General features: G+C 50.9%; 2 protein-coding genes across 2 annotated transcripts; both read left to right on the top strand.

The window, feature by feature from the left end:
- Positions 1-352: 352 nt before the first annotated feature.
- SDF2L1 (stromal cell derived factor 2 like 1) lies at positions 353-2,400 on the top strand. Its single transcript, XM_042910483.1, has 3 exons — positions 353-609; positions 1,008-1,204; positions 1,997-2,400. The coding sequence occupies exons 1-3, from the start codon at positions 390-392 to the stop codon at positions 2,276-2,278; spliced, it is 699 nt and encodes a 232-aa protein (XP_042766417.1). The 5' UTR covers positions 353-389; the 3' UTR covers positions 2,279-2,400.
- Positions 2,401-8,416: 6,016 nt separating this feature from the next.
- On the top strand, positions 8,417-18,445 carry LOC122203919. The gene is made up of 7 exons (XM_042911106.1): positions 8,417-8,480; positions 8,622-8,874; positions 9,079-9,202; positions 11,471-11,685; positions 12,330-12,400; positions 12,648-12,752; positions 18,213-18,445. Exons 2-7 carry the CDS (start codon positions 8,653-8,655, stop codon positions 18,385-18,387), a joined length of 912 nt encoding a protein of 303 aa, XP_042767040.1. The 5' UTR covers positions 8,417-8,480; positions 8,622-8,652; the 3' UTR covers positions 18,388-18,445.
- The last annotated feature ends 1,161 nt before the right edge of the window (positions 18,446-19,606 follow it).

Raw genomic sequence — 19,606 nt, forward strand, 5'->3', positions numbered from 1 at the left:
TTGAAGCCCGAAGATCCAAGATCAAAGGGCTTTGTGAACACGTACCCGCAGGGTCTTGGATTCCCAGCCTGGTGTCCAGGGTCTCAGCGGCCGCTGGGGGGGGGGGGTGGGCGCCCTCACCTACAGCACGACTCCCCAGCTTCTCTCCTACCACTTGGCGCCGCACCAGCCTTCCCTAGGCATCATTCATTGGTGGGTCCTCGGAAGCGTGGACCAATCAAAACCCTCCTCGTGTCTCCAGCCCCCTCCCCAGTTGCCTCTCTGGAAAGCTAGGGGCGAGTCCCTTCCATGCCGACCCAATGGCAGTGCAGGCGGAGAGCCGTGCTGGCTGGCGATTGGCTGCCTCCAGTGCCTCTGTCATTGGCCGATGGCGGAGACGGAAGCGTCCCATGGGCCCGAGCTGCCGGAGCTCGGCCGGGGCGATGTGGAGCGCGGGCCGCGGCCGAGCTGCCGGACCGGCGCTTGTAGGGCTGCTGCTGACTCTCTTGGTGCCAGGCAGCGGTGCCGCCAAGACCGGCGCGGGGCTCGTGACCTGCGGGTCGGTGCTGAAGCTGTTCAACACGCAGCACAGGGTGCGGCTGCACTCGCACGATATCAAATACGGATCCGGTGCGCAGAGGCCCGTGAATGGGGCATCGTCAGGGGGCGGAGCCCGGGGCTGGGAGTCTGAAGGCTGGGTGGTCGTGGGGAGTCTGCAGAGCCATTGGTCTGGGTGTCACCAGGGAGCCTCACTGGCCGCCTGAAGTTGCTGGGGGGCCCAGGGGGACAAGGACCGGCGGTTTTAAGGGGGTCGTTGGGATATTGGGAGCGAGGAGGGTCGTCCAGGAGCTGCAGGCTAAGGGACTTGAGAGTTCAGCCAGAGACCAAGGGCCAGGGATTGGGGCTGGGAGTGAGCCCTTGGGGTCCCAGGGTTGAGGTTGTTGGGAAAGTTTATGGTGTCCGAGTCAAGTATAGGGAGTTCAGAGGTTGACCGCAATCTCGCGGTGGGGTGGGGTGTCGCCCCACAGGCAGCGGCCAACAGTCGGTGACTGGCGTGGAGGCGTCTGACGACGCCAATAGCTACTGGCGGATCCGTGGCGGCTCGGAGGGCGGGTGCCCGCGTGGGTCCCCGGTGCGCTGCGGGCAGGCGGTTCGGCTCACGCACGTGCTCACCGGTAAGAACCTACACACGCACCACTTTCCGTCGCCGCTGTCCAATAACCAGGTGAGTGGCCGGCCGGGAGAGGTTACTTGTGTTGCGGGGGGAGGGGGGGTGGTGCAGGGACAGAATCTAGACTCCTCTCAGTGACTCTGAGCCTGAGCACTACCTCTGCCGGCGACTGACAGGAAGAGAGATCAGGCTGGATAACTTATTCTCCTGGGGGTGAGTTGGACCCAGGAAGAGGATCCATAAGGTCTTTGGGGTGGGGAACATGAAAGCCAGCAGGGGATGAGGAACTCAGGCTGGGTCAGGAAGGATGAGTAGGAGTCCTCTAGGCCACAGAGGAGAGACTAGCGGCTTTGCAGGCCTGGGGAAGAGCTTGTGCTCCAATGGAGTTCACTGGAACTTGGGGAGGGAGAGGTAGAGGGGTGGAGTTGGGGTGGGAGGGGTTTGTGGGGTTAGGGACTGAGTGCTTAGGGGACTTGTCAGAAGAAAAAGTATGAAATTGAGTGAGGGGTTGTTGGACATCATGTTGAGTGAGTCTCAGAGAGGTTAGGAAGGGGAACATGGAGAGAGGAGGAGGCTTTAGCTATGCGGGGGCCTGTGATCACTGCGCAGACAGATGGGGTAGGGTGGACGTGTATTTGAAAAGCCCTTGCTGGGGAGAGCCTACTGGGTGCTGGGAGTGGCGGTTGTAGTGTCCCATTTTGCAGCTATGGAAGCTAAGCTCAGAAAGGTACAGGGAAGGACCCAAGGCCCAGTGTTCTGGGTGTGAGGTTGTTGCCAGACAAGTGACCACAGGGGACTCTGTGCCTTCTGTGGTGAACACTGTCCATCTGCCCCCTGCACCCATAGGAGGTGAGCGCCTTTGGGGAAGACGGTGAGGGTGACGACCTGGACCTGTGGACGGTGCGCTGCTCAGGGCAGCACTGGGAGCGAGAGGCTGCCGTGCGCTTCCAGCACGTGGGCACCTCCGTGTTCCTGTCGGTTACTGGGGAGCAGTACGGGAGCCCCATCCGTGGGCAGCACGAAGTGCATGGTATGTCCAGTGCCAATACACACAATACGTGGAAGGCCATGGAAGGCATCTTCATCAAACCCAGTGTGGATTCCTCTGCAGGTCACGATGAACTCTGAGTGCCATGGATGGGTGGATGGAGGGCAGAAGGGTGGGGCATCTACAGGACCACTCTTGGTGGAGACTTTGGGTTTGTAGGGGTTTTCAAGTGCCTTTGTGATTAAAGAATGTTAGTCTGTGATTGTGTTTTGCTGTGAGCCTTGGGGTGGCCAGGAGGTACCCAGCTTCCCTGACTGGTTCACTATCTCTTCCTTAGTGCAAAACCCCTTGTCTCCAGCACGGAATGACAGCTAAACCTGTCCAAACCTTGATGCTCTTTCATGTACTCCAGCACTGCCCTGGGCCATCACAACACCCTTCTCTATCCTTAGATGCTCTAATAGCAAGTGACCCCAGTTTCCTAGCCCCTGAGCTTCATCAATCTTCTGTTAAGGGCTATGACCAGGGCCAGGGCCTCAGCAGGATGAACAGTAGGCCCACTGCCTGCCAGCTAGAATGAAGCACAAGTTCTCCAGCGCCCTCATCCCTTGAGGTGGGTCCCTGTTCTCCTGGCACGTCTCCTCTAGCATTTGTGGCAGTCTTGACATTTGTCTTCGATTCAGCACCAAGCCAAGACTGCCCATCTGTTGGAAATTAACATCACAAGTTCCCTCACTCTTGGTGCAAATGGCACCCCTCACACCCTAGCCTGCCTGGGTATGTGGGCATCTCTAGCCCCCATTACAACCTTCCAGGGTCCCAAGGAGATTACAGAACTTCAAAAGATATTGCAAGGGAAAGTAACCACAAAGAACTGCTACCTGCAGATATCTGAGAAGGCTTCCTGGAAGGACAGTCACAATTTGGGCAAGCAAAACATTGCAACTTAAAGGCAGGAACAATAAATAGGAGGGCCCTAATGAAGGGAACAGTTAGTTTTGCTGGTGTGTAGGTGACCTCTAGAGGTTATGGTGGAGACTACAGGCTTCCTGGATTTGCTAAACTTGGCCCAGGTGTGGCTGTTTATATAGGAGGGGAGGGGTTTAAGGGAGCTGCTGGGGGTAGAGAGTGACACTTTTCCTGAATGAGAATACAAGAGCCCAAGGAGATGCTGGGAGTGGCAACTGGTTGGAAGAGGCTTGGAGGAATGTGGGCAGAGCACACTGCAGGTGAGAAATCTGTTGGCGTTATGGGGGTGGGAGAATAGCTCTAGCCAATTGTGAGACTTGAGGGGAGGTGGGTCACATGTAGGTGCTGAACCATTACTTCTCCACCCTCCCAACCCATGAGTTCCTGCTCTGGTCAAACACAGAGCTCCTGACCCCTCCACTGCCAAACCTCTCAAACACTGTCTACAAGTTTAACCTCCTCTCCCATCACCCACCTGACCTGTGACAGGATTGGAGTACAACTAGATTAATAGCAGAATCAAACAGTGCACAGCACATAGGAATCCTTGGGGAACCAAGGCTGAAGCTGTGGGAGCATATAAGATAGCTTCAGACAGAATGCTGGACAAGACCAAAAATTAAATTGCGGTAGCAGTAGAGCACTCATTTATTGAACACTGTCAGGTGCTGGGCCAAGGATTTACACAGCATCTCATTTGCTCCTGGCAACAACCCTGAAGCAGGCTCAATTATCATCTTAATTTTGCAGAGGAGGCAGCAAGTTGGTAAAGATTCAAACCCAGCTCTGCCTGCCTCAAAAACATTTACTCTCAGCCATTGGACTGAGAATAAAATGGGGGGCGGGGGCGGTATGGGAAGGGACAGAAGCAATGTAGCCTAAGCATCGCCCCGCCTACACACACACGCGCGCGCGCGCACACACACACACACACACACACACACACATACACACACACACACACACACACACACACACACACACACACACTGCAGCTGTGTGAGGGCCAATGTATATCCTTTTGGGTCATCAGCCTCGGTTAGGCACTTAATGAATGCTTATCTACAAAATGTACCCAGGTCGACACCCACTTCCCCATACCTCCCACAGATCCACAAGGCTCCCTGGGCTCCAGGACCGGATCTCTGAAGCTCAGACCTAACCGGCTTGCTTCAGGCAAACCCCGTTCTGGTCAAGCAGGACGATTAGGTGGGGTTTGGTGGGGAGGGGAGCTACCCAGCCGGGAAACCCAATGCAGCTGAATATCAAATCCGGGAGACACAGGGAGGGATGTGAGCACGCAAAACGAAGCAGCTCGGCTCCACAGCAGGCTAGACACAGGTTTCAGGGTTTCAGGATTCTTAGGATCGCAGCCCTCTTCCCAGCGAGCTCAGCTGCGCGGACGCCCCCCCCGCCCCAGACTTCCAAGAGCTCTCGCGGGCGCTGCTCCTAAACTCGCGGAGACTGGAGCCGAGAAAAGGCGGGTAAAATTCCTTTTGATAAGTTATGAATGAGGAGAAAGTGTTTGTAGTACTCATTGTTAAAACCACCGAGCCTGGGACTTGGCCTGCGCCCGGCCAATGCAGGCCCGGAGGCTATTTTGAAATCGCTCCGGTTTTAGCCAATAGGCGTGCGGGAAGAGAAGCCCCGCGTTGGCTCCGGCCAATGAGCGCGGCGTTATGCTAAGAAGCCGGGGGCCGGGCCCCGCCGACTGTCAGCGGGTTAAAGATGGAGCCGGTGAGCAAGAGGGCGCCACGAGGTGCGGGGTCGCCCTGATGGGTACGAGGGGAGCGAACAACCGCTAAGACCTTTCTCCTGCTAACCTTCCGCGTCCTGTCCTGGCCTGGTTCGAAAGGTGTGTCCCGCCGCGTGAGTAGCAGGGTCCGAGGTGGAGAGCACAGGCAGGGCGGCCCTACCCGGTGGGACTGTGCGGAGGGGCGCAGCCCGGATCCCTGGCGCCTTCTCCGCAGGGGACTCCAGCAGGGCGGGAAGCCCCCCCTCGTTCTTTTGCTTCGCTCTGGGCCTCCAGGCAGATAATCTTTAGGACTGAACACGGAGCGGAGTTGGGGACTAGGGGCCAGGGAAGGGGGCGTAAGCCGACAGGGGCGCGTGGATCGGAATGGGGCCACCCTCCTTCTCTTGCAGCCCTGGGTCGAGTGAGGGAGTAGGGTCGTCGGGGTGTACCCACCCTCGCTCCGTGCACGAGTGGGCTTCGGACTGCGGTGGAGCGCGGGCCCCTCTCCTTTGTGTGTTTACCCTCTCTCCCGTCCTCTCCCGCTCCTGGGTTGGAGCTACCCCTCAGTCTGGGGTTTCTCCCGTACCGCAGTGTGGAGAGTGCCTGGGGAAAGTCCCAGACCTTCTGACTATCTCCAGGACAGCAGCCCTGTTGAAATCCTCTTCCCCTCCCTGTGGTCTTGAACAGGGATTCTAGCCCCACCCACCCACGGTTGAGCTTCCCGCTCTGCACTTACTGGGGACCATGCGGGTCTCCCCTGCTGGCCCCAGCTGCTCTGACGAGGTTGCACTACTGTGCTCTGAGAAGCAGTGCAATGATATTGTCAAAGCATCTGGGACCAGCCTTGGGGACCCCCCCCTTCCCCACACCACAACCCTCCTCAGGCCGGGCCCCTTGGGCCTGCAGGCCCTCCCCTCCCCCCACCTCCCTCCCCAGCTCACTCCCTTCTCCATGGAAACTTGAGATCCTGGCCAGGCCCGGGCCTCTAGGGTCAGAGGGCACCCTTCCCCCAGGCCTCGGGGCCCCACCCCAGTGGGCCTGCATTCCAGATCTCAGATCCTCACCGACCACCACCAGGAGAGGCGCTGGCAGGCCTGCCTGACACTCTTTCCCTGTTGCACTACTGTGGGCCACTGGGAAGCAGTGCAATGATGAAAGGGCATCGGTCAGGCCCAACCCACCACCCACAGTGTCTGAGGGGAGGGAGTTTTGCTGCCTCACTCCACTTCCTAGCAGGAGCAGGTGTGGAACTGGGCTGGACCCTCCATCAGAGGATTAGGTGAGTGCAGAACTGGGGGATCATCCCACAAATTCTCCTTCTGGGATATTGCTGGACAGGAGCAGGGGCAGAGGCCCTGGGATCAGAAAAACTCTGGTTTGAAGAGGATCTTTCCACACCAACTCCCTGGGTAAGACTGGGGACTCCAGGTTTGGTCAGGGCTTTGTGGAGAAATGAAGATTCACTGTATTGCATGAAGGGTATGCCAGGGTCTGGCTCAGACCCAGCTCAACCTTGACCATGTGCAGATGAACTGCACCCAGGCCTCCCTGAGGGCTTGGGGAGGGTCAGGCTCTGGAGAGAACATTGTCCTGGGATCTTAGGAGCAGCACTATCTGGGCTGGGTGGGTGGACTTGGGATATGCAGACCACAGGTGATGCCCATCAACCATGTCAGCTTGTTTTCTTACAGGGAGGTGTGCTGCCCTGAGACTGCAGAGGGGACCAAGAGATGCCTGGCATGCCCATCCTAACAGCTACAATTAAAGGGACTGTCAAAGAGCCAGGCCCCAGGCATCCTTGTAGGGCCGGCTCCACCATCAGGACCTAACACAATGCAAAAGGCTTTTCTGTGCCCAGTGACAGTTATTCAAGCCTGTCTCCTTTAAGAGGAGGACCAGGTTTCCAGATGGGCCTTTGGGAATACCCCTCACTCCTGGCTGAGCACATCAAGATGCCAGCTTCACCCCACCCTGAGGGTAGAAGCCCGGGCATGCATGCTTGGAGGTGGCCATCCTTCTGTGTAGATTCTGTGCCCACTGCCTGGAGACTCTCATACATCTGTCTCTCGCCCTTGCTGGGGGATGTTTGTGAACTCAGGGTTCTGCTCAAATGTTCCGTCCTAGGGGAAGCCTTTCCTGGGCTCCACAACATCCAATATTCCTCCAGCAGAGCATGTTAGATTGAAATTTCTCCTTGTGGCTGAAGTCCTCATTAGACCCTGAGGGCAGGGACAATATCCCTTTTTATATCTCTCTTGGCAGTGCCTGGCACAGAGGAGGGGACTGATACAACTTAAAAAAATACAAATAAGTACATAAAGTGTAAAGTATTATTAGCAGAACATGAGGGAAGATTAATTAGGGGTCTACTCTACCCCTCAGAGGATGCTTCTGCTGTTTATAAAAAGGCACATACTACATATTTCAAAGTAAAGTCTCATTTTAAGTTACACAGGGTCAGGAAGCAGGATGAAGATTTGAACCCAGGTGTATCTAAGTCTATTTGTCCTCCTAGGCTAGAACATTTTTCCTCCTTGGTTGTTTCCATCTTGCTCTCTGACCTCAAAGCAGGAGGAAGTGAGGGCCCGATGTTGGGGACAGCAGAGCCTAGAGGGTTGGTGGCTTGGTGGTGGGAGGTGAAAATTGTCTAGACTTATCAGGTACACTCCATGGATTGTTGGGGGTGAAGGGCGGTGGAGGTAATAGGAAGGAAGCAATCCAGGGTGCACCCCCCTGTTAGTGGTTGGGGTGGATGGTGGTGTCATCGCTGACCAAGTAGGAGAGGAGAAAAGAAGCAGGTTTGGGGTTGGGAGAGAAGAACCTATATGCCAATCTTATGTGTGCATCATGAGATGCCCCCAAAACTTCCCCATCGGACACTTGGATGTGGTTCTAGAACTCAAGGAAGGTCTGAGCCTGAGATATAAGTTAGGGTGAGTTAAGTCAGCCCTGAGTTGGAACCTCAGAGTGAGCTAAATTGTCCAAGATGGTACCATGAAGATAGGACCTTCTTAAAGCCATAAGGAGCAGCTAGATGCTGAAGAGGCAACATAAAGTATTGAGCAAAGTAACACAAAGTATTGAGTTATACAGGGGAAGAGAGAAGATAGAAGCTGGGGAGGGTGGGTGGATTTGATACTGGAGAGCAGGGAGCTCCAGTGGCGCAATCGGTTAGCGCGCGGTACTTATACGACAGTGCGAGCGGAGTGATACTGGAGAGTAAATCAAGTGTGGAAGAGTGAAGTCTGGGGCAGATGAGTCAGGGGCTGAGTGAAGTCCTTGGGGTGTTGTCCACAGACCGCAAGGAGAGATGGTGAGCTGCCGGAACAAGGAGGAGTGAGGGCCTAAAAAAGAGTTTGGGTGCGGACCATGTTCTCTGCGTGCCATGGCCCGCTCCCTCATCAAGTCTTGCGGGACCCCATCAGGGCCAGTGTTCCGCCGCGCGCGCGTGAGTGTTCGCCCCGTCGAAGGCGCCAGAGCGCATGCCCAGAGCAGCGGGCATTGTCACGTGCGTCCCCCTCGCGCGGATTGGCCCCCTGCTAGAGAGCTCCAGGGGGATTGGCTAGAACGGTCGGGGCGGTGGCTGCGGCTCGCGGAGAGAGGCTGCGTTGGCTCGGCGGCTGTGGGAAAGAGAGCAGGTGGGTCCCGGCGGCCCCCGCCCCTACTGGCCCCGGCCCGCCCTCGGCGACCGATCCCGGGCCCTCGGGAGCTGCCCCTCTCTCCTGGCCCGAGGCGGGTGGGAGTCGGCGCGCCTGGAGCCTCGGTGGCCCCGCCCCCAGGCCACCCGAGCCAGCCCGCAGCCCCTCTCGGATGGAGGTCCTTGACGAGTTCGACAGCGAGTTCTCCCAGAGCGTGACCTTCTGCCAGCTCATCTCCGAGGAGGACTTCGAGAGGCAGGCGGCCACCTACACGGAGCGCGCGCTGCGCCGCCTCTTTCGCAGCATCGACCGCAACCCCGCGCTGGCCGAGAGGGTGGTGCGCAAGGGCAAGCTGGCCGAGTACGAGGGGCGCGGGCTCCTCTCCTTCCTCTGGGTGCGAGTCCGCCGGCGGGGCTTCGGGGGATGGGGCGGAGCTCTGAGGACTGGAGGTTTGGAGCGGGTGTGGGGAGGGCCGTCGGACGTAGGTGAAGCTGCAGGGTAGGGTCTTCCAGGAGGCCCAGGAGGCCCAGCGTGGGGAGTGCTGTAGGCAGCTGTGTCACCTCTCCCGCTTCTTACTGCCCTGCCTCTCCCCTTGTAGGCGAAGTTTTTCTGTGCAGTCCAGGGGGAGCTGAATTGTTGCAACAGCATGGGTGCCCTGGAAATGCACCAGCGCCTGGAACAGCTGAAGAGGAGCATCCACCGCGTGCACCTCTACTCCCAGGGTGAGGGTCAATCTCTGCCAGCACACCTGACTTAGGATCCCTGATCCCTGATCCTGTGCTTGGTACGTTTTCGATTGTTTGGTGTTTATTTTTTGAGTCTTTATTATGCAAACGAACATAAACAAAACTGGAGACTGCAGTGAACACTCAGATACTGGTCTCCCTTCAGCTTCTGCAATTATCCCCATATTGCCATGCTTGCTTCATCCCCCCTTTTCTTTTTCTGGAGCATTTTAGGGGAAATCTCAGACATCATTGTATTCTTCAATACTTTAGAATGCTTTTTTAGATATTAAAAAAAGACATTTTGTGGGGCGCCTGGGTGGCTCAGTTGAGTGTGTCTTCCGCCCAGGTCATGATGTCATAGCTCGTGGGATTGAGCCCCAAGTCAGGGTCTGTGCTGACAGCTCAGAGCCTGGAGCCTGCTCTGGATTGTGTGTCTCCCTCTCTCTCTGCCCCTCCCCTGCTCATGCTCTGTCTCTCAAAAATGAGTAAACATTTAAAAATTTTTTTAAAAAGATATTTTGTAATCACAGTGTTACCCCGGACATAATTGACAACAGTTCCATAATATTAGCTGATACTTAGTTTGGTGTTCAGCCTCTGACTTTCCATTACTAGGATGGCTATATACTTTGTGTCCACATTAGGACATTTGTGAGAGTGAAATGGAAGGGGCCACTTTAATGACCACACAGGGATGGCAAATGAGTATAGTGGCCACATCTGTTGAAACCTCTTGAGATGGGATGCCCTCACTTTTGTCCCCCCTGCCATCAACTTGAAGAACTGTGTTGTCCTTTGGGGTAATCCACTTAATGGGTTTATATCTGTTGTTATGGCTCATTGGTGTTGTTTGTTTTATTCCCCTCTGCCTCTGTGTGTGTGTGTGTGTGTGTGTGTGTCTGTGTGTGTCTGTGTGTGTCTGTGTGTCTGTGTGTTTAAGTTTATTTATTTTGAGACAGAAACAGTGCACACAAGCAGGGAAGGGGCAGAGAGAAGGAGAGACAGACTCCTAAGCGGGCTCCCTGCTGTCAGCACAGAGCCCAATGCGGGGCTTGAACTCACAAACTGTGAGATATGACCTGAGCTGAGATCAAGAGTCCGACTCTTAACCGACTGTGCCACCCAGGCAGCCCATTCTGCCTGTATGTCTTGGACAGTCGTTCTAAAGCCTTGATTAGATTTGGGTTCAGTTCTTTCAGTGCATTTGTCTTCAGTGATAGACTACCTAGCAGTGGAGCTGCTTGCTTCATTATGTTAGGAAGCCTGGCTCACCTGGGGGTCCTACTTTCCATGATGGTAAGTGTGAGTGCTCCACGTCACCATTTCATCCCAACCCATGGCATATGTAGCTCCTACCATAGTCTCCCAAGGTAGTGTTGATCCTATTTATTCTCATTTTATGAAAGAGAACATAGAAGGCCAGGGAGGGTAGCCAACTATGTGACAACAATGTCACATAGTAAGTAGTAGAATCTGGAATTGAACTCAGGCTTGGGTTGCTCTGAGGCTCAGGCTCTTAGCTCTGGGTCAGTGCTCTTTGGTGGTGGTGATCATCATTCTAGATGAGCCGTTCTAATGGGTTGTATGAGGCACTTGTTCACATCCACTTTGCTGGTTTCCTATAACTCTGAACAGTAGAAATAGCCAGACTTGTTGAATATAGGAGGAAAACCTAATACAGAAAGAGGAGAGGGGGTAGGCCTGAGGGCCCTGCTTCTCAAAGATTCCCTCCCTGAGCCCACCTCTGTAAGACCTTGTACATATGGGTTTCCTTACAGAAAAAGGAGCCTTTGCACACCCTTAGGATGGCCCTGGGGCTGGGTGTAGTTGGTGAGCTTACTGTCCAGAGCCTGGATACCCCATGAAGGTGCTGGCAGACTCAGGAGCTTTCCACAGTGCTTGGGCATAGGTGGCAGACTGACTTGCCTAGGGCAAGCCAAGCCCTCGTTGGTGGAGATACTCTGTCACTTCCCCTGAAATTCTGGCCTTGGAGTCAGACAGTTGGGGTATGGATCCTGCCTGTGCCTTGTACACTTGGAGCTTACAGTTGTACCTGTAGAGAGACAAAAATACCTTTTCCCCATGGGATAGTTATGGACTGATGAGATGGTACATGTTGGTGCCTGTCAACAGTGGCTCTAGGCATTATCATGTGGTCCCTTTTGGGGGAGGAACCTTGTGAAGACCCTATACTACTGTTGGGCTCCCACTCTATCCTGTTCTGGCCGTGGGGTAGGCACTCACTGGTCCCTTTTGTCACAGATGCCAAGAAGAAGAGAAGAAAGCCAAAACTGAAGAAACCAGAACCCATCCTTTTGCAAGACCGGTCCACCTCCCCATGCCTGCTACCAACCGTGCTGCCACCTCCACCACTTCCATCCACTGCTACTACCGTGGCCTCCATGGTGGCCTCATCACCCCCTGTCTACACTATGCCTAGGGTCTTTGGCCCCTTCCCTCCTCTGCCCAGCAAGTCGGTCAGTGAGCACATCCCCCACTCATGTGGTCCCAGGAAGGGCAGCCTCTGCCCCTCGCTCAGAACCACCCCAGTGGTTCTCCTGGCCCACAGCAGTGGCTCTCAGCACTTTGTTTTTAAGTGGCAGAACTCTGTCTGCAGGCACTATCTTGGGTGGAACGGATAAAGCAGATGAAAAGGGGTCTGCTCTTGTTGAAGGGTTGGAGGCACAGAGTTTTACCTGCTGTGCTTCAGCTGAGTGAGGCAGTCCCCAAAACACTGGGCAGAATTCTGGGGTGCCCAAAGGACAGGTGGAGAACCATGGCTGCCCCCCAATGTCTCCAACCCCACACCTGCCTCGCCTCATGGGTGGTGTTCTTGCCAGTCTCTAGGTGCCTCTGCAGTGTGCCTTCCTATCTGCCTGTCCCTGCTAATCTCCGCGTATCCTGCACTCTCACTCCAGGCAGACCCCATCCTCTGTCAGTTCCCAGCCCCCATCACATTCTCTGTTACCCTAACACCAAGCTCGAGGTGGGCACTGAGGATGACCCTGACGTATTTGTCAAATGAAGGACAGTCACGTACTTCCCCTAGTTCCGGTATAAGGTGTTTTTTTTCTCAGCGAGGCCCCCAAACTTGTCCTAAGATTTCGTTTCTATACCGCAGATGGAGAAGTTGGAAGTTACAAGGTCCGAAGTGAAATTAAACTGGGCTGGCCTGTCATCGAACCCAAAGAGGTAGAATTTAAACTTGGGGCAAATGAAAAAGGAGTGTTTTGGGTAGCTTGTGTGCCAACACTCGGTTGCCATTTCTTCCCTACGTTGTTAATCCTCACAATAATCCTGAGGGGTTGTTATTCCCATTTAATAGGGAAGGAATCGAGGCTCGGGTCTGCTCTGTGTATAGACATGTGCAATGAGGCTGGGAAGGGCCTGCCTGGGAGGAGCCCAGAGCTGATGTTACCCTCTCTGCTCTGTCTTGCAGCCACATGGTTGATCTGACCCCCTTGGTCCTCAACCCCGGAGGCTTCCATTTCTCGTACTTGGCTGGAAACAGTGCACATCAGCTTCATTGCCCTGGCTACCCCTGGTAAGCATGCCTCTGACACCATCCTGGCTTGCCTGGCTTGATGGCATCATGGCAGTGTGCATGAGGGCCAGAAAAACGTTCTGTATGATAGTCCTTTGCATTTCATGAAAAGACCCTAATGTAATAGGGTGCTGGAAAAGTCACTCCCCCTTCCTAGTGTTTGTAATGGCAAGAATCAGAAACAAGCAGCTCAGAGACCCACTAGAAACAATTCTGTCAACTGTGGGCAGCCCTAAGGTTTATAGACATGTGTCTTGCAAAGCAGGGATTTACTGAATATGGTTGTTGGTTTGTTTTTTAGTCACCTGTTTTTTCCACTTAGGGTGTTGTTAAGTATTTCCCATGTCATTCCATGGAGTGTTAATTCAAAGTATATATTTAAACTGACCGCTTCATTGCTTCAGATGACATAAAAAAAAAAAAAAAAATACTGTTTTTTAGAGGAGTTTTAGATTCACAGCAAACTGACAAAGTACTGAGAGTTCCCCTCTACCCCCTGTCCCTACACAGGCACCCCCACTATCAACATTCCCCACCTTAAATTGATGAACCTACCTTGCCACATCATTATTACCCAGAAGTCATATGTTTGGGCTCACTCTTGGTGGTGTACATTCTGTGGGTTTGGACGAATGTATAATGACATGTGTCCACCATTATAGTATCATGCAGAATAGTTTCATTGTCCTCAAAATCCTCTGTGCCCCAGCTATTCATCCCTCCCTCTCCCGTAACCCCTGACAACCACTGATCTTTTTATTGTCTCCACAGTTTTGCCTTTTCCGGAATGTCATATACTTGGAATCCTACAGTATGTGGCCTTTCCAGATTGGCTTCTTTCACTTAGTAATACTCACTTTTAAATTTCCTCCATGTCTTTTCATGGCTTGATAGCTCCTTTCTTTTTAGCACTGAATAACATTCTATTGTCTGGATGTACTGTGGTTTATTTATCCATTCATCTACCGAAAGACTGATTCCAAATTCTGGTAATTATGAGTAAAGCTGCTATACACATAGATGTGCAGGTTTTTTACAGACATAAATTTTCAACTCTTTCACCAAGGAGTATGATTGCTGATCACATGGTGATAATATGTTCAGTTTTGAAGAAACTACCAGTGTAGCTATAGCATTGTGTATTCCCACTAGCAATGAGTGAGAATTCAGATGGCTTCTTTTGTAAGAAACCTACACAGTTCTATAAAGCTGATTCTAAATTTAGTTGATGGAAAGTTTATCCAAGATGACACCCAAAGAGTAAGCAAACCTTTAAAAATATTTTTGGCATACTTAGTAATGAAAGATGTACACATTAAGGTTGCTAGCATGTATGTTATATACCTGTCAAAAAGCCCAAAGTAGAGAATCCTGTGCTATTGAGGCTGTAGGCAGAGACTCATTTTTGCTGTGAAAATAATATAAAATGGCTTTATTCTTTTTTTTTTTTTTTTGATTTTTTAAAATCTTTATTTATTTTTGAGAGAGAGACAGAGCAAGAGCAGGGGAGGGGCAGAGAGAGAGGGAGACACCAAACCCGAAGCAGGCTCCAGGCTCCGAGCTGTCGGCACGGAGCCCGACGCGGCGCTCGAACTCACGGACCATGAGATCATGACCTGAGATGAAGTCGGACGTTTAACCGACTCAGCCACCCAGGCGCCCCTATTCTTTTTTTTTTTTTTTTAAAGATTTTATTTTTAAATAATCTCTACACCCAATGTGGGGCTTGAGCTCACAACCCGGAGATCAAGAGTTGCATTCTCCACTGACAGAGCCAGCCAGGCACCCCTGTTTTAATTCTTTTAAAAATTCTTTTTTTGGGGGGGGGCGGGGTTCCTGGGTGGCTCGGTTGAGCATCCGACTCTGGCTCAGGTCATGACCTCATGGTTCATGGACTCAAGCACCACATTGGGCTCTCCACTGTCAACATGGAGCCCGCTTTGGATCCTCTGACCCCCTCTCTGCCTCCCTTGCTTACGTTCTCTCTCACAAATAAATACTTAAATAAATTAAAAAAAAATTTTTTTAAGTTTTTTTATTTTGAGGGAGAGAGTGTGGATGAGGGGCAGAGAGAGAGAGAGAGAGGGAGTGAGAAAGAGAATCCCAAGCAGGTTCCGCACTATCAACCTAGAGCCCAATGTGGGGCTTGAACCCACAAACTCTGAGATCACGACCTTAGCCTAAATCAACGTTCGGATGCTTAACTGACAACCACCCAGGTGCTCCTAAAAATTCTTTTATTGAGATAATTTACATAGCATCATATAAATTCACCCAGTTACAGTGTCAACTTAAGTGGCTTTTTGTATGTTCACATTTGTGAAACCATCACCATAATCCAATTTTAGAACATTTCCATCATGCCAAATAGGAGAGAGTGAAAAAACAACCCATAGGAGAAAATATTTGTAAATCATCAAAATCCCATTCTAAAAATTGGGCAGAGGACTTGAATAGACATTTCTTCTAAGAAGACCTACAACATGGCCAATAAACACAGGAAAAGATGCTCCACATCATTAGACATCAGGGAAATGCAAGTGAAAACCACAGTGAACTACTACTTCTCACCTACTTCCATCAAAAAGACAGACAAAAGGGGCACCTGGATGACTCAGTTGGTTAAGCTTCCAACTCTGGATTTCGGCTCAGGTCATGATCTCACGGTTCTTGGGTTTGAACCCTGAGCTGGGCTCCGTGCTGACAGTGTGGAGCCTGCTTGCGATTCATCCTCTCTCTCTCCCTCTCTCTCTCTCTCTCTCTGCCCCTCCACCCCCTCAAAATAAATAAATAAATAAACTTTAAAAAATAAAATAAATTCAAAAAGACAATGACAAGTGTTGATGAGAATGTGGAGAGATTGGAATCTCTAGTGTGTGGCTGGTGGGAATGTAAAAGGGTGTAGCCACCATGGAAAAAGGGTATGGTGGTTCTTCAAAACGCTAAACAGAATTACCATATGACCCAGTAATTCCACTTGTAGGTATATGCCTGAAAGAATTGCAGTGGAGACTCAAACAGATACTTGTATATGAGTGTTCATAGCTCCAGTATTGACAGTGGCTAAAAGGAGAAAATAAGCCAGGTGTACCCAAGATGAACAAAATGTGGTCTATCCATATAATAGAATGTTGAAATAAGTGAGATAAACCAGAACAAAAGGACAGGTTATTGTCTGGTTCCCATTACATGAAGTATCTAGAGTAGGCAGAATTCTAAAGACAAAGTAGGTGAGAAGTTACCAGGGCCTGGGAGAAGGAGATGAGTTGTTGCTTAATTAGTACAGTTTCTGTTTGGGATGATGAAAAAGTCCTGGAGATAGATAATGGTGATGGTCACCACAGCACTGTCAATGTGTATAATGCCACTGAATGGTACACATAGAAATGGTTAAAATGGTAAATTTTGTGCATATTTTACTACAATAAAAAAAAAAAGAAAAACTCTAGCACCACTAAGCTGTCACCCCCAGTTCTTCTCTCCCCCAGCCCGAGGCAACCACTAACATTTCTGTGTGGATTTGCCTATTCTGGACATTTCATATAAATGAAACCATACAATAACATGGTCTCTGGTGACTGGCTGCTTTCACTTAGCATAATGTTTACAAGGTTCATCCATGTTCTAGCATGTGTCAGTTCTGAATTTCCTGCTTTTTAAATTTCTTTTTTAAGACTTAATTTTTTTAGAGCAGTTTTAGGTTTACAACAAAATTGAGAGGAAGGTACAGAAGTTTCCTCCATGTCCCCTGCCCCCACACATGACTACCCTCCCTTATTGTCAATATCCCCCACCAGAGTGGTGCATTTATTAACAACTGATGAACCTATATTGACACTTCAGCATCACCCCAAAGTCCATTGTTTATACTGGGGTTCCTTTTTGGTGGTGTACATTCTATGGGTTGACTTTTTTTTATGGTTGAACAATATTATTCCACTGTGTAGATATGCCACATTTTATCTGTCAGTTCATCAGTTGATGGGCATTTGGGTTGTTTCCATTTTTGGCTCTTATGAATAATACTGTTATGAACATTTCTGTGCAAGTTTCTGTGAGGACATAGTTTTCAGTTTTCTTGGGCACACTCTTTATAAATATTTTTTTTATTTTTGAGAAAGATAAGAGTGTGAGCAGTGGAGGCACAGAGAGAGAGGGAGAGTCTCACGCAGGCTCCGTGTAGAGTCCAAAGTGGGGCTTGAACTCACAAAACTGTGAGGTCATGACCTGAGCCGAAATCAAGAGTTAGACGTTTAACTGGCTGAGCCACCCAGGCACCCCTTCTTTGGTATAGTCTTAAAAGTGGAATTGCTGGATCATATGGTAAATATATTTTGAGGGACTGCCAAAGACACAAGTCTGTTATCAGACGTAGGATCTGCAAAATATTTCCTCATATTATGTGGGTTATCTTCTCTCTTTCTCTGGTCTTTTTGGATCACCAAAGTTTAAGGTTAGTCTGAGAGGCAGTTTATCAAAACATCAGGAGCCATAGACGTTCTCATATTCTTTGCTCTGGTATTTTCAATTCTGGGAGAGTTTCTTTTTTTTTTTTTTAATTTTTTTTTTTTTTTAATGTTTTATTTATTTTTGAGACAGAGAGAGACAGAGCATGAACGGGGGAGGGGCAGAGAGAGAGGGAAACACAGAATCGGAAGCAGGCTCCAGGCTCTGAGCCATCAGCCCAGAGCCCAACGCGGGGCTCGAACTCACGGACCGCGAGATCGTGACCTGAGCTGAAGTCGGCCGCTTAACCGACTGAGCCACCCAGGCGCCCCGAGTTCTGGGAGAGTTTCAATTCAAGGAGATGATTAAGGGAAAGAAAAAAGCGACTGGGTACAAAAGTGTTTATGGCAGTGTAAAAGGAGAAAAAATGGAAACAGCTTAAATGTGCATTCACAGAATTATGGAATATTATGCAGACATAAAATTATGAACATGGTTAAACCTGATTATGTAGATTCATGAATTATGTGTAAGTGGAAACAATAAGCTATCCAATCAGATTGTCCTACCTCCTGGTAGGATGGAAGAGTAGGAAGGTGACTGACTGCCGAGTGATGGAGAAGGGGTTGCCGGCAATCACTTGTGCAGTGTTGTTATGATGCAAAATGTAGAATCAAGGCATTGTTGGCATCATCAGATCCTCACAGAATTGTGGGGCCATGCACCAGGGCTGGGCCATCATCAGAACTTAAACAGCTGCAGAATGGTCTGCTGCATGGTGTCCATGGTTCCTTTAGCCATTCTTTGATGGATGTTTGATTGTTTCCAGGGTTTCATAATCACCAACATTGCTGTGATGAACAGCCTGGAACAAAACATCCATGGGAGAGCATTCTGGAAGTAGAAATGTATTGAAGGCCATCCCACAGCCTTAAGTTTTGTCATGCGTACTTCTGATGGCTCTGTGTGCCGGTATCCCACCTCATGGACATGTGTTGGCTATCTCCTGCACAGGACCTTGGCCTGTAGTGGCTCCCCCAACACCAAGGAGACACCATCCCCTCCTGTGAAGACGTCCATCTTCACCCCGCCTGTCTTGCTCAAGTTCCAGCCTGTGCCAAGACCCAAAGATGACTCTGAGAATGACCCTAACAGCATGGAGTCTGTGCCCCACAAGAGGGATCCGTAACCTCTTTCCTACAGACCATGGCTAGATCAATGAATAAAGTTCCCATGGAGGTGCCTTACTTGTGCTGGGCTCCCTAAAGGCTGTGCAATCCCTTGGGCTTCGTCCTGCTGGAAGAGTTTGTCAGAGTAGTGCAAGCCAGAGGCCCTTTAGTCTGAGCCTGCATACAGTAATTGTTCAGGTCAGTGCTACTGTGAAGTCCCCTTGCTTGTTCTTTAACTTGGGAATTCAGCCATGGCACTTTGAAAGAGAAATGAGTGAGGAGACAGCACTGCCCTTCTCTACAGTGACTCTGCAGCCCCTTTGAGCTTCACTTGACCTCACTGAATTGCAGTTCCATCATTTTTTCCTACACCTGGGCTCTAAACTCAAGCCTTATCTGGGTGCAGGTTTAGAAACAGTGATCTATTCCCTCCCTGGAGGAAAATAAGCTGGCATGTTAGTTTCCAACTTGGCACCTCCCTAAGGAATTTCAGAGACGTGACTCTTGTTGTTGCTTTGCACACCAGCCTTAGAGTCAAACCTGCATGTGAGACATGAGCCCTCACAAAATGCTTAATGACTGCTGGACATTAGCAGATACTTGTTGAACCCTTGTGTATGCTCCACACCTTGCTTGGGACTGGAGATAATAAACCAAGCAGTTGGTGTCCCTGCTCTTAAGGAGCTTACATCCTATCCTCCTCTGTGTGTGTGTGTGTGTGTGTGTGTGTGTGTGTGTGTGTGTGTGTGTGACTGTATGTGTAACCAGTGCATCCAATTAATAACAGGGTTATAAATTGTGATAAGCCCTAAGGAAGCTGAGTTGGATACGTATGCAGTGGGTGGTCAGGGAAGATCTCTCTGAGGAGGTGACATTTATGTTGAAACTTAGAAAAACATAAGGAGGCAGCCATGAGATGAGAAAGGGCAAGGACCACTGGCTCTGGGTGACTAGATAGCGGTACAGTTGTGGCAAGGGGAGCCTATGCAGAGGGGGAGGGGGAGGGGGGTGGGGGGGTGGAGAATTCTGTTTTGACCACACGTTAAATTTGAGATCAATGGTACCTAAAATAGACGTCAGGAATCTGGAGTGCTGGCCATTTAATGATGTGAGTCAAGAGATATGAGTGGTATTTAAAGCCACAAGCCTGGGAAAGATCACCAGGTGCTTGGGTGTAGACGGAGGCCCGGGGCTTAGTCTGGGGCACACAAACAGTGATCTGGCCGCGGGAAGGGTCCG

The sequence above is a fragment of the Panthera leo genome, chromosome D3 (genome assembly GCF_018350215.1).
Source record: "Panthera leo isolate Ple1 chromosome D3, P.leo_Ple1_pat1.1, whole genome shotgun sequence".
Classification (NCBI taxonomy): domain Eukaryota; kingdom Metazoa; phylum Chordata; class Mammalia; order Carnivora; family Felidae; genus Panthera; species Panthera leo.